This window comes from Lissotriton helveticus, chromosome 5_1 (assembly GCF_964261635.1).
Source record: "Lissotriton helveticus chromosome 5_1, aLisHel1.1, whole genome shotgun sequence".
Classification (NCBI taxonomy): domain Eukaryota; kingdom Metazoa; phylum Chordata; class Amphibia; order Caudata; family Salamandridae; genus Lissotriton; species Lissotriton helveticus.
Window position 1 is genome coordinate 360,964,827 of NC_136065.1, and position 15,526 is coordinate 360,980,352.

A 15,526-nucleotide genomic window follows, 5' to 3' on the forward strand; every position below is an offset into this window, starting at 1 on the left:
AAAAGTGTAAGAATACATAGCATACATGTGTAACTTACAGTAGCGGCCGGCATGGCTCACATGTGGTGGGCGGGGGGGATCATGGTGTGGGGAGGGGGGGTCACGAGGGGAGGAGGAATCATAATTTTTTTTCAAAAATTAAAAACCTACCTTTCCGCCGGACCCCGCATTGTCACTCACACTGACGGGCGCATCCCGCATTTTTTGCATTGCGGCGGACGGTGCTGTCAGCAGCACCCGCCGCAATGCAAAAAAGGCATCTGTGCATTTGCATGCACAACGTGGCACGTGCCAGGTCGTGCATGCAAATGTAGGGGTTACCATAGGTACCCCCCAACATCCTGGGGGCCTGCAACGGGCCCCCAACTGCAAAAACGCATGTCTTTCCGCCACGGAAAGGCTGGTTCCCGCAGCCATTGTAATATGGATGGCGTTGTCTAGCATACACCACCACCATCTTCAACCCTTTTCCGCTCGGTCGACTGGTCGACCGGGCGAAAAAGCGGCGGACGGTCTCCCCGTCCGCCATGGTACCCCCCGCGATCATAATATGGCGGGGGTAAATGGGAGGCAGGCAGGAGATTCTGTCGGGCGCCATTGTAATAGACCCCTTAGTCTTTATAATTAGACAATAGTCCCAGCTTAATACATTTATTAAAAGGATTTTTTTATCACTCGGAGGACAGAAAGTCTCATTATAGTTTCACGTGTATGGTAGCTCTTTCGCTGCCAAGAGGAAGTCATTTCACACAGTGTTAATTGCTGTTTGTACTTGGCCTTCAACCTCCAAAATCCCCTTTGTCATCGGACGCGCTGCTGAAGTTATTAGTAATGCAGTCATTTATTCACATTAGCAATGCAGTCATTTATTCAGGCTCACGCAGGTTATGAAAATAGAGGCTAGGACTAAATCCCACTCGGCGGGAGGTGCATTTTTCACTTCCTTTCTGCAGAGCGCGAGGCAGGCCCGGATGAGCTACTGCCCCCGAGAGGCCCGAATGATGGTTAGAAGCAAATAGCACGCGCACAGCCAGAGGCGGCCTGCCTCCTGGGGGCATGGTGGGGGGGAAGATCGACATTCCAGGCCTCCCAACCGGTCGTCCTTTCAATATGTATTTTGGGCCAAAATGATGATTTTACCAGACTGCATTTTTTTTCTCAACTGACGGTGAAAACATTTTATGATTGGTGGCATTCAGAGTTTTTTGTTGTGTCAAATCTTTGAAAGGCACACATTTTATTTACATTTCATATAACCGGAAACTCCCAGCCATTGGGCCATAACCCTAGACATTGTAGTCCACTTTTAGGCTTCTTTCCTATAGGCCACCCACATTACGTAAAAAAAAATCGGATTTTTTTTCTGCCTTGTATTCTTATTTGCTTTTTTGAGAATAGTTTAGAATGGTGGTATTTATTACGAAAACTGCATATTTGTAGGTATTTGTCAGCCCACGTGACTCTCATCAACTACTGTGGTGACGCACCAAAACCACCAAACCGCTGTGTGCATCAGCACCGAAAAGGTTCCAGGTATGAACTGTCTGTTATAGATAAATAGTTCTCAAATCTGGTTAAACGTTGCAAACTGCTGCTAAGGATATCATTACTAACCAAAACAACCAGTTTTACTTCCTAACACCATCATTATACCTACAATGAGCCAGTCACTTTGTAACATTCAGAAAATAATAATGGAGTGAGCCAATCGCCTTGTCTGAATTGAGAACAAAGCACTGATTCAACCACTGTATAATTATTTTGGTGTGTGTGCAGTGAGCCAATCAAAGAGGTTCATTTTGGGTACTTTATTTGCTCTTTTCTGCTGCAGCAGTATTTTTTAACTGAAATAAGCCAAATAAAGGCAATGAACAACAATGCTGCTAATCACTCACCAGTTTTCCCTCACCAGATTATCAACTATCCCACACCAATTCCCCGCTCGCCATCCTTTTCCCATTTTTCCTTTACCATTTCCTCCATGCCCTATCTTTCCACTTTAACTAGTTCCCACACAACTACTCTCTCATTTCTTTGTTTTAACTGTTGACTCTCATTCCTCACCCTCGCCTTTCTCCCTTGCCCAAAAACATTCTTGCCTCTTACCTGGAGGAATTCCCTGGTGTGTCCTACCCACGAACCCTGCCGATTTCCTACTTGTTGGGTCTTTCCTCTTGCCCCTTTTTTCTACAAACTATTCTCCTCACCCTGTCCCTGCATATCCAGTCTGTCCCCAGTCTCTGCTTGATATGTACCTGACCTATCTCCCCAGTGCACCTCTCTAGTCCCACATATCAGTGGAGTCCTGCTATCCTCCTGTAGAGGCCAGGGCCGGACTGGGAACCAAAACCGGCCCTGGCAAAGTGCTCGACCGGCCCCTGGGAGGGGGGGGAGGTTGGGGGTGTGACCAAGCTCTTTGCAGAGGCCTGTTTTCGGCCTATTTTGTTACAGGGCCGTTTTGCAGCTATGCTGCAAAAACGGCCCTGTAACAAAAACGGACCCCAGGGGCCCAAAACCGGCCTCCACCCTAGTGGCGCACTGGGGGATTACCCGTTGTCCGTATCAGCCAGTCCAGCCCTGGTTGAGGCCGATATCTCTGGTTATACCCGGTTGGTTTACATGGACGTCATCTGCAGAAACTCAGGGGTCGCAGCTGTGATCTCTAGCTTGCTCCCTGCTACTCCCAGCACTTCCTTTGTGACCCTTGCCCTCAGTGGGGGGCACACGTTTTGCATCCTCTGAAGCCAGGGGTCACAAATGAAGTACCAGGAGCAGCAGGGAGCAAGCTAGAAGTCACAGCTGAGACCGTTGACTACCCTCAAATGATGTCTATGCTTTTGAGCTCGCCTTTTTTGCTGCTGCAATCCAGTAATTAATTTGTAAAAGAAAAAGTACCGGGCCCAAAAATTTGCTCAGAAGCCGGTGGCAGATACTGTTGAAGGTCAGAGTGTCACATACAGAGGCTCTACAGTCTTGATTGCACCTCATGCCTATTGCTCCACCACTATCCCTCACTGCCTCTTTTGCTCTCTCTTGCAGATTCTTTTTAATAGGTGCTTTCACACTTTTCCCACAGTTTTTTCCATCTCTCTCTTTGTCTTCGTTCTCCTTTTTCTGTTTTTCTCTCTGTCTTTAGTAAAGAGTCTGTCAAGAAAAAAATTAATAGTGGGCCTCAAAATTAGTGGCTGTGGAGCCCACCTGCACCCACCAGCTTAAATTAAACACTATTGCGACCATTCATCCAAAGGCTATTATTTGTATTAGAGCACTGGAATGTTGAGTGCTCTATTGAAAACAACGGAGTGTTCTGGGCCACTAATGGCCAGTAGTAGCCCAGATCATCAACATTCCAATGTTTGTTCACAGCAAAAGCTGTGAACAAAGGCCTCACAGAGCCCAAGGGGATTTCAACTCCCCTCGAGCTCCATGAGGTATATGTTTTACAAATTAGAACATTCTGCCCTCTAATAGGCTTAGAGCCCTCCGTAGTACGCTCGATCGGCCATTAAAGGCCCGCTCCTTTGAGCCTGCTATGGTGGCCTCTAAGGCTATATTGAACACTGCTTACACAGAGCGCTTGGAATCATAGATACAGTTTGAAAGCAAAATGTCTCATAACATAAAACAACATAATAAACAAGCAAGAAGTAGCAAAGAGCCAAATGGACAGGAAACTTCTGTGACTACTTACGATCGCAGTGCTTGCCATCACCCCGTAGTTGGTAGTTCTGCCTACACCGGCACTGGTAGTGGGCAGATGTGAGCTGGACACAGTCATGTTCACAACCTCCATTGCTGACAGAGCAAGAGTTCACAGCTAAATAAGGAACGAAAAGAACAAGATTACAGCCTCAAAAGGACTGATGACGTTTTACAGACCAGAAAGGGAAGCTCCAGATTCCCTCATCTAACAATAATAATTTGGGCCTTAGGTACGAGACACATCATAGGAATGCCCCAACATGCAGGTACATGAGGTACTACTTAATTTTAATGAATTTCTAGAATGGAGCACACCATTTTGATGAGCCCAGGCTGGTGAATCTATATTTTAAATAATTGCCAATGTGAGGAAAATCTATTTTTTTTTTATTGAATATATATATGTAAAAAAACTTTAAAAACGTCTTACAACTCATAAAATAAGAGGGATTTTAACAACACATAAATAAATAAAACAAGACTAGAAAAAAAGACAAAGTGGAAACAAAAAAACATGTAGAATAGTCTATTTTCGAGATCTATCGATACTGGAAATGAAGGACCAGAGGAAGAGTCACAGTTGAAAGTGGAAATAAAATAGTACACAAAAAGCAATGGGTGAAGGGAAAATAGGCTCAGTCTTAGAAAGTGCAAAAAAACTGGTGGTCGAGGAGGAGGGAGGTCCTCAATTTTCTAGGGGAAAAACAACAAGCATTTGCAATGCAATAGTTTGCACATTTACGCGAGTTTAAGCTATTGGCATTGTAAAAGACAATGCCTTTTATTTATGTTTTAAAAACCCAAACATAAATAAAAGGCATTGTCATTTACAATTCCAAAAGCTGAAACTCACGTAAATGCTAGACCCACTGCATTGCAAATGCTTGTTTCATGTTGGGTGAGCCGTGCGTCTCGTTGCGCTCGTCTGCCATTATTTAGCATGTAAATAAAAACATTTTTTAAACAAGTTGGGTGAGTCGCGTTCAGTGAGACGTGTGGCTGCCACTATTTTGCATATACATTTTTTTTTTAAAGCATTGGCATAGCCAATAGGTAGGCACCACAGACAGCGGGAGGGAGGGCAAGGGTAATGTAGACATCACGGACAACAGGAGGGAGGGCGGGGGTAAGTTAGGCATCACGGACAATGGGAGGGAGGGTGTAGTAAGTTAGGCATCATGGACAATGGGATGTAGAGCGGGGGTAAGGTAGGCATCACAGACAACGGGAGGAAGGGCGGGGGTAAAGAAGGAATGGACAATGGGAGGGAGGGCGGGTTGTAAAGAAGGCACCACAGACTGAATGTAAACAAAGCACGTCATTTCTGCAGTAAGAGAAACTGGATAAATAAAATAGTGCCTACAGACTTAAGAACACGTACTGTGTAACATTCGGAAGTAAAAGGGTCAGTCGCCATGGGAAGTTACAAATAAAGACAAAGCGGTACTAAGGTGGGACTAACAAGCCTATTTACAAATCAGAAACCAGCATTTAGGAAGGAAAATTACACAAGCCAATTGCAAATATAGGTGGAGAGTGGGTGGGGCTTCTATTCCCAACTCCACTGCAACAAGTCTCGCAGAGCAGCGCATGCACGCTGACTCTAGGCTCGACCTAAAACGAAAAGGGAATATGAAACGAGGAGGAGGAACCAAAAAGATCCTTATCTTAGACAAAAGATGGGGAAGAGACAAGATGGTTCAGGATGAGCAGGTAAAACAGAATCATGATCTTCATCAAGGGCATTCTGCAGGTTGGGTTTGTCATCCTGGCTAATGAAAGTCAAGTTAAAAAATTCAAGGGTGGAATGGGGACAAAATGGCTGGACTGTTGCTAATTGAGAAGGATCAAGTCTGATTTGCACATTAGCTTTAAATAAAATGGGAGGCATTAGCTAAAATGTGAGCAAAGGTTCGCATGTTATAGGCAACCACTACCAATTAGAAGAAAAGACAAATAGTGCACCTCTGCTGGCAGCTCCCTCTAACGGACCTTAGGAGATTAGCATTGGGTCTGTCCAATAAGTCAATGATGGTCCATTAACTGGCATGTTCTCACAAGGGTTTTGAAAATCTGAGCACCAGAAAAGCATTGCAATACATTTTTTGAGGAATGGTAGAATAGACTTCTCCTTTTTTCCCCACTATAGGCATCATTATGATGCCGGTCCACCTTAGGGGATGAGGGACCGCTCGACAAGGAGTCAACAGTACCCCTGCCCTCATTACAATGTGACCTCCTTCACGGCGGCCGTTAAGTATATATTTTCTATTATGGCTTGTGCTGCAGGCTGCAGCACACGCCGCAATACAAAATATTTACTTTAAAAACATCCCTGCACCGTGTGGCAGGTACCATGCGGTGCCTGCCACATGGTGCAGGGATGCTTAGGGGGGGCACAGCCCCATAGTGGATGAGCCATTGGAATGAGGTCCGACCGCCATCGAAATGACCCCATATGTGTTGCTCTGTTTTCTAGCATGCATGGCTAGGCAAAATACACTATATCTAAATCCTCATTTGCCTGTTAAAAAAAAAAAAGTAAAGAAACTTTATGGTTTCACATTCTTTACATTGGCACAATAACATTTCAATGCATATTGCCTTATTTTGAGTTTGCCGGTATTACAAGTGCATTATAGCCTACGGCACTCGTAATATAGTGAACAGAATATCAGTCATATTTTGACAGAGTATCCCATATGCCAAACTCAGTATACCGCCTGCCAATTTCTAAAAAAGTCCCTTAGTGACATGGGAGACAGGTAGTTAAGTCTCCTTTGCTGAACCAGGGGCGCTCCTATTCAAACATTCATTATTAAATATCTTAGTGAAAATCACCCTTAATCTAAAGCATAAAATAAGCGGCCATGCCTAATGAGAAACAGCTCGAAAACATACTCAGTATGATTTCACGCTAGGTGATTAGGTAGCATTGGGTTGCAGGACAAATGGTTCTGAGCCAAATATCAACAAATGATTTACAGCGCAGGAAGGAAGGAAAATGCTAATGTATTCTTGGTGGTGGGAGGTGGCATGAATTATGACAAAAAAACCTATGGGTAAAGATTCAGGTACACAAGTAAGGGTAGGGTTGAGAAAAAGCTGGAGTTAGAAATATTTGGTAATCTATAGGGTTACAAAACTGTCCAAACGTTTAGCATCATGCAGTGCCTATAAAGGGTGTTATGGGCCCTAATGAAAGCTTACAAAATGAGCCCCATAATCCACTAAATGGATAATAATAGACAACATTATTGTGCAAGGTACCTCTCTTACTCTTGGTGTCTCCGTGCCACTGTGTCTACTGCACTATTGATAGCTAAGCCCCTAGCATCAGAAGGAAAGTGCATCCTTCGGAGAATCTTCATGAGCTTTGTTATACCTCGAGAGAAAATGCCTCTTTTGACATGGTAAGCCACCCTCTTTTTGCCTGGAAAATGATGTGGTTTTGATTGAAAGTGCACCGGGTCCCTGCCAATCAGGTCCCCTGGTTCAACCCCTACTTTTGGTGGGAGAACCAGCGGGAAAACCTAGGTGAGAACAGGAGGTGTGCCCCGCTTCGTCAACTCCACCCCTCAGGTGCTGTGGGCGAAGTGAAGCACATTTTTCAGTGCCCTCCATCTTGAAGAGGGTTTGGCCTTATCCACTCAGGGCTAGGGCTATGCCCCCCTCCCACAGGATTGTGCATGTTAGTCCTCATTCCAAGCAGGAAAACTCTGAATGGTACCAGGGCTGGACGGGCCCAAGTGGGCACCGGGCATTTCCCCAGTTGGCCGCAAGGGTGGGGGCCAGTTTTGGGCCCCTGGGGGCTGTTTTTGTTACCGGGGCTGGGAATATCTGCCCCCAGTAACAAAATCGGCCAAAACCGACCCTAGAAAACAGCTCGACCGCACCCCTACCCCCTGGAGGGGGAGCAGGCCGAGCAGTTTACCAGGGCCGGTTTCGGTTCCCAGTCCGGCCCTGAATGGTACGGTAATTGTACAATTGGAAAATACTTCACCGGACAGTAACGATATCTATCAGCTGCGTAATTACTAGATCAGCATGGCTTCTGGACCAGTTGTAAAAATTTCCTTTTCAAAGGACCAGTTGTGAAAATGTTCTTAGTCAGTGGTTCATACTGGAAGGAAATTTAGGAAAGTCAAGTCCAGTACAATTTGCCTTCCAGTCTTCTTACAGGTTAACATTACAAAATGAAACCGAGAAGAGCAAAAACGTTGCAGAAATAAGTGGTAAAAGCAAAGAAAAGAGACAGTGCTAGTTTCTGCGCATAAAGGGAGGGGCGGGGAGCATGCCCCTAAAGTTGCAAACAACAATTGAGTAGCCACACAAAGGAAAATGCTTCAGGCTCATTGTGGCAGAATAAACACAAAACATGGCACTAAAACATCAAAAGGAAACCATATGAAGAGCCATGACAATGTTAAATGAAAAAAATATATCTTTTTTTCATATCGTAGGAAATTCAAATGTACTCTTTTTTCACGTCTAAATGTCAACAGGAACTTTTGATTTTTTAAGTTGCAGCATGATCTTTCAAGCTTTTTGGCGTTCCAAGCTTTGCTTTGCAATTGTTCACATAAACCCACTCACATTATTTGTTTTAGTGTCCCTTACAGAGAATTACATAAGCCGGAGCAAAAGTATCAATACACACAATGTCATCTTACATCTGTGGCTGTACTTCGTATTAGTATACTATATTTAGCTAATGTTATTACTGCACACATAGGCGACTGCTAAGGTAAGATACTACAGACGTACAAAGATACAGTAGAATAAGAAGGGCTCTCTATCTATTGTGACATTAAATTGAAGTGTTAGTCGAAGAACTAAACATAACATTGTTTGTAACCTGCAAAGATTCTATAAAACGCCATAATTAGATTACTTTTGCTCTTCTAGCGTTCCTCTTGCTTTCACTATTTTTCTAAATACTTTATGTGAATCACTTATGACCCACAAGCACGTTTTCTCACTCATTCACACGTTAATGTATGGCCCACTGTTGTATTAAAAAATCTATATATGATACCTGAAGTTTGCTTTTCGAATTATCAATGTCTTTTTATATATGAGGCTTTAATAAAGCATGAGGTTTCAGTAACAATTTCCTAAGCACGTCAGTAACTAGTTATTAAATACTTTAATCTAAGGTGAGCACTGTCTCAGGGACAGATAAAGGAGCGGATAGTTACTCTAATATTTTGAAAAAAGCCTACTATCAAGGAAGATGTAGTCTCCAAAAAGTTATTAATCTTTCAGTTCAAAAGAAGACCAAATAGAAAATTCTCATGATCGAAAGATGTCAATATTTCACACATATACGTTTATTTGACAAGAGCATGATGACATTTTGTATGGAAATGCAATAAACGTAAGAGCAGCAATAGTACACTGAAAGCACTGTAGCACAGTGAAGAACACAGGCATTTGCAATACAATAGATCTCGCATTTACGCCAGTTTAAGCTATTGGCATTGTAAATGACAATGCCTTTTATTTAAGTTTTTAAAACCAAAACATAAATAAAAGGCATTGTCATTTACAATGCCAATAGCTCACACTCGTGTGAATGCGAGACCTATTGCATTGCAAAAGCTTGTTGAAGAGAGCATCAGAAAAGATGTGAGGGGCCCTTTTTGGAAGGGAACAATGGAAAGGAAGTGGGGAGCCCTTTTTGGAAGGGAACAATGGAAATGTGAGAGGGAAGCAGTATAGAAGAAAAGGATGTTTGGAGGGAAATGGAGAGAAATGTGGGGTTTGGAGAGAAGGGGCACAAGGATGTGAGAGGAACTGAATCAGGGAAAAGGTGGGAGATGCAGGAGGACAAAAGTAGACAAGAGAATGGGGATCTCGTGAATGAAAAGGGAGGCTGAGGCTGAAAAGGGAAATGAGGGTCAGGTGCAAAACAATCAAATATGTGATGGGATGAAGAGATGGCAGAGTAAGAAAAAAGAAAAAGCCATATGCGTGGGAAAGGAAAGTTGGGATAGGGTGAGGATTTAAGGAGAAAGAAAAGCAAGCAAAAGGGATGAAAGAAGGGAAAACATTGTGTCTGTAAGGACAAAAGCAAAGTAGATAGTGACGCGCAACGGAGTAGCAAGGGTGCCAGCGCCTTACTGCAAGCAAAGAAAATGGACTCCCGGCACTATTGTTGGGTATTAAAAAATAGCCCTTACTATGGAGCAAGGGGCTCGTGTCACTCCTGGGCCCCGGGGCCAGTTTATCGGCTGCACCAATGATTCCTGATTACCTATGTGTTGGAAAAGCAGAGAAGGTAGCGGAGAAGTGTGTGAGGGGACGTCAGTGACATGAAAGGGGACGAGCATCGAGGTGTGTGGGGCAGGAGGGAGAGGAAAGAAAGGTTGCATTGTGAGGCGTAGAAAAGGGGTTGAGTATGGGTAATGTGAGGGGAAAGGACAGACGGTAGTGAGAGAAATGCGTTAAGAAGACATGTGTAAGTAAAGGGGAGTGAGACAGAGAAGTAATGAAAAAAAGAGAGACTGATGTGTGTGCGAGCAAAATGAGACGAGGACAGAGGGAGAAGTGTGTCTGGAATTTAGGCCATTTCGAGATCTTAACAGCCATAAATAACTTACCCATATATCAACCCTTACGATTAAGAGAGGCCATAAGAAAGACACGAGGTAGAACACGTTCATCACACACTCTCTTCCCTCACACCACACACCTTCCCCAAAAAAAGTGTGGGCCCGAGAGAGGCGCGAGACCACTTTAACATGACCCTAGGAGGCAAAGTAGAGCGGGCGAAACCCCCCACGGATCAGCTAGGACAAGCGAGGGCAGAGGAGGGCAAACAGAAACAAGCAGCAGTGAAAGCGATTGCTTTTTTGTTGCTATGACAACGAAAGCATCGCAAGATCGCGTCGGACTGTCTACTGTCCATAAAGACACGCGCATGCTGTCTTCTTTGGACAGATGGCGAGAGCAGCCATCTTTATCCATGCAGGCGCGTGCATGAGCCCAAGCGGAGAATTGATTCCAAAAGGTCCTCTCTGGCGAGGGTAGCGCATGCGCTGCTTTCGCCAGGCAAGACCTCATAAATCGGAGAAGCTGACTGAAGCATTGGTAAATAGATACTGATTAGTCAAAGATGATCAGCGAAAAGAAAAAATAGGCAAGTTACATGGTTCAACCCCCAGATAGAGTTGTTACTTTTTGAATGTGAAGTGATCCTCTGTATGTTTTCTCTCCAGATAAATGAGATGGCTCTTTAGACTGATTTTAAGACAATAAGGAGCAGGTATGGAAGTCTCGAGGCAGGGGGTTCCCATGCTAGTGGCAGTAGACAGTAGCGGCCGGTGTTGTGGACCAGTGGCGGGGCAGGCGGGGAATGGAGGCATAGGGATGGCGTGTGGGCAAAATAGAAAGAATAATATATTTTTTATACTTACCTTCAGCCGGCTCACAGTCTGCCCTGCGGCCAATCCTGAAGCTGCTCTCATGCATGATGGTCTGGCAGGCCTAAGACAGTCGGCCAAACCATCATGCGCACTGAAGGCAATGCACTACCACTCCTCCTGTCATCCCCCTGGCCCCGCCCCCAAGACTCAGCAGTAAAGGAAAAATAAAATGATAATAAAACGTGTTTATCGTTTTATTTTTTCTTTCCTGACATTTTATTAGGGGGGCGACACTCCTCCGCCATAGCAGAGGAGCGGCCACTGACAGTAGATAAACAGGCTGGAAACTAAAGGCCTTACGTCGTGGTTCAAGTGTGATCCGTATGGTTTCGGTACAAGGAACAGGGATTTCTGGGTGAGGGTAGCGGGTCCCGAGGTCCACAAAGTAGTTTGGAACGTACATGAACCACTTTGAACACAGCTGTCAAAAACTGGTAGAACGCCTGTTTATAACTGGGAAGTTCCCAGCTTTATAATGAACGGTGATTGGTGGGCAGGCTGAAGAATGATGTGGTTGAGAAGTTAAGCACCTTGTCTCATGAGGTAAAGAACTACTGACTGAGCCCCCTCTAAAAGACTATTACAAAAGTCCGGTTTGCTAAATACTTATGAACTAATTAGAGCTGTAGAGGTTCAGTTAGCTAAGTACTATTGAATGAATTAGTGCTTTAGAGGTTTGAAAAGAGAGGCATGGTCATCTTTTTCTGTGTTCACTTCCTGGTATCATGCTGGTGTGATGTTAGGAGGGAACGGGACAGATGTTAGAGATGTGAATAAAGTAGAGGAGGACAGACACCAGAGGACTTCCTTCCTGGAAGGATTTGAGCATAAAGACTCAAACTTACAAGAATCACTGTTTTCTGCGATTTTCTTTTCTTCCTAATTTTCTATTTAACTTTTTTTTAATAAAAAAAGTTCTTCTCTGGTAATATTTGCAAGAGTTCCATTTTTGTATACAATCACTTTAAACTGACCAATTACTATTACTAGTTTTTTCAGCATTATGATTTTCCTAGCTTGTAATTCTGGGCTTAAATGATTAAGTACTTAATGGTAATGAGTGAATGACAAGCCCCACCTACATCAGACAAGTAAATGCACTGGTTAAAGGGGGCAGGGTCTAATGAAAAGACTTTCCGAGCTATTTTCAACTAAACAGTCCCCACTTTTATTAAAAACAGGATTGCTCCTGGATGGTTAATCCATGAGGCTGAGAGGGAAGGAGGGGGGTTTCTGCACTATGAGCAGAAAGAAGCAACAGACTGCCAGAGAAAAACAAGCATTGGCAAAGCCAATAGATCTCGGCAATTTAAGGGTTGTTGGCTTTGTCAATGTCTTTTAGCAATGTTGTAAAGCAGCGTCATAGAGCTTTTTTCCCTGACTCTCAGTTATGTTGAACAGCAGCCATGCTGCTATACAACATTACTAAAAGACATTGACAAAGCCAATAGCTCTCGCATTGAGTAGACCTATCAACTTTGCCAATGGTTGTCCTTCTTATGGCAGGTGGGGGGACAGGGGCACACAATCAAGAGAAGGGTAGATGATGGGAAAAGCAACATAGACAACAGGAGGGTGGGAGGTACAGCCCAAGAAAAATACGCTCCCATTAACATTGCACAGAGGCATGTAAAGTGCGAAGTACTCTATGTTTGAAGAACACATGAGTAGGACGCTCCTCTGGCAGTTCATGTAACTTGGTTTCCTGCTAATTTAATTGCTTATTGGCCCAATTCAAAGCAACCTGATTGTCTGTTACTGTTCCGTCAAGTTAACAGAGGAAGCAATGGAGCACAAATATCCCAAATGTCCATGTCTCTCCTTGAGTAGTTCCTCCAGTCCAGGTTTTTTTTACTTTGAATTTTGGGACTTGTATTTCTTTCTTTATTCAATTATAAAAAAAAACTACAAATAAGACGGCAAAGGGGGAAAAAGTAGGCCTCAATTACCTACTCACGCAAGAATCCCTGAAAGTTAAAAACTCTGTGTGCGGACATACACCTGATCACTATCTGTGAACCTGAACCAGGTGCTCAAGCGAAGGGAAACAAACTATGAAAAGAAGAAACATGAGTGGGAAAGAAACAATCAATAAACCGGAAAAGGGGGCGTCCAAATAAAACAAAGACTTTTTACAGAGCTGTGTCTGTTTACCCTTGTTGTCCCCATTCTTGGTGGCTCCTGTATTTACACTTTACACTTTTGTATCTCGGGCCTTCTATGAAAGTGCAAGCAGCGGTGGGACTTAATTGTTGGAAGCAAATCCCCCTTCAATGTTCGGCAGCTGCTGGAGGAGGCTGCTAATTGTAGCATGACTTCACTGCTGTCCTGAAGTCTGGGAGGCAAGGCTGCCTTAGGCTCTGCATAGCCCACGCTCACATTAGTTTTAAAGTCATGCAAAGTACTACTCTCCATTTAAAGCACATAAAAGTAGGACTCCAACTAAGAAGGCCATGATTTGTTAGCGGATGCGAAGTGCAGGGGAGTAGAGTCAACAAGCAACAAAAAAAAGATGAATACAAGTGAGTGGTTTTGGGAAGGAGGGGTTGTTAAAGAAGAAACAGATGGGGCAGGGGGTGAAACGGAAAAGAGGCAACACGAATGGGGCGGGTGGAAGGAGACACGATCGACTAAAAACACGAGCACTCATATGGACTGCTTATAAACAATAATAAAACAGCTCCAAAAACTGTAGCAGTGGATAGACACAAGTACTTGGTCCATGCTCTAAAGGAAGTCCAAACACAAGAAGAGGCACGACACATGCATGCTATGGCAAACTGCAACAAAGGACCTAGATGTTGACGATCTCACCTCCCAATGCCTCTCAGTCCTTGCAGTCGAAACCAATAACGGCGCTCCTCTCCAAAGCAAAAAGAAAAGGCCCATTCCCTCAGCACCTTGGTTCAACAAATCCCTCTATGAAGAAAGGAAGCACCTAAGACTCCTGGACAAACAATGGAGGCAAGCGCCCTCCACCGATAATTTGGTCATGCTTCGTTCAGCAAGATCCAAGTACCACAAGCACATCTTCCTTGGGAAGGCATCACACTTCAGAACCCTCCTTGACTCAGCCAAAAATAGACCCAAAAAACTATTTGATCTCATCAAGAATACTAACTGCTCTCCCCCAACCTCCAAGTTGGAGGATTCTACAAAGAAAGCTGCGGATTTCGCAGTATTCTTTGATGAAAAAGTGAAATCACTTGTGGATCAGGTCGCTCATCCTACCCCTCCAGAGGAGCGCAAATCACTAGCTATTTGGCAGAACTTCGACCCCATCTCTGAAGATGTCCTCCTCAAGTGCATCCTCAAAACAAAGCCCTCCAACCATTCTCTTGACCCCATCCCTAGTGCCATTGCCATTGACTTCTATACCCATTCTCTTCCCTATTGAACGACTCTGGTCAACCTCTCCCTCTGTCAAGGCTCCCTTCCTGTTCCCTTCAAAACTGGGCAGGTCACCTCTCTGCTTAAAAAACCCACTGCTGATGCGAATGACCTCAACAACTTCCGCCCCATCACTAACCTACCCTTTCTTGCGAAGATCACAGAAAGATGTGTTGCGAAACAGCTCTCTCGTCATATCAAGGACAATGATCTTCTTGACAATTTTCATTCCGGCTTCATCCAAAACTGCAGCACTGAAACAGCCTTGCTGCAAGTGATTGATGACGCGCTGTCTTCTAATTCTCCTTGACCTTTCTGCAGCCTTTGACACTGTCAATCACAATACCCTCCTTTACACACTTCAACAGAGAATGGGCATGGAGGGCACTGTGCTTAAATGGTTTGCTTCCTTCCTCTCTGATAGATCCCAAATGATTAAAATAGCGGACAGTCTTTCATCTCCTTTGGCGGGGGGTCAAGGTGTTCCTCAAGGCTCTATACTTGCACCCACACTGTGCAATCTCTATTTGGAACCACTGGGAAATATCCTAAGTAAATCCGGGGTCCACTATCATCTCTACGCAGACGACACTCAAATCTACCTCAAGGTTGCCTCCACTCACGATCTCTCCGTCCTAAGCTCTACTCTGGACTCCATTCAAAACTGGATGTCAACACATCAAATGATTCTGAATCCCTCCACAACTGAATTCCTCCTGCTCTCCTCCTCACCTTCTCCTCCCCCGGTTCAATCATGGATGGACCAGATGAATCTACTGAACAATAAACCCATCATTGTCGACAGCGCAAAATCCCTTGGTGTAATACTCAACACAAAACTCAATCTACTCTCCCACATTAATTCAATTGCAAAGTCTGCTCGATACCAACTGCGCCTTCTTTGGTGGATTTGTCGCTTCTTCCCGGAGCATGACCTTAAAACCATGGTCCAATCGCTGGTCCTCTCCAGACTGGACTACTGCAATTCTCTTCTTACTGGCCTC

At 44.3% G+C, this 15,526-nt stretch overlaps 1 protein-coding gene across 1 annotated transcript in view; it reads right to left on the reverse strand.

Annotated features, from left to right (window-relative positions):
* The window catches only part of LOC144753162 (uncharacterized), a 1,401,110-nt gene that overhangs the window by 230,611 nt on the left and 1,154,973 nt on the right, over nt 1-15,526 (reverse strand). Inside the window, exon 7 of the mRNA XM_078640932.1 lies at nt 3,692-3,817. Coding sequence (XP_078497058.1) covers nt 3,692-3,817 — 126 coding nt within the window. The remainder of the gene's footprint in view (nt 1-3,691; nt 3,818-15,526) is intronic.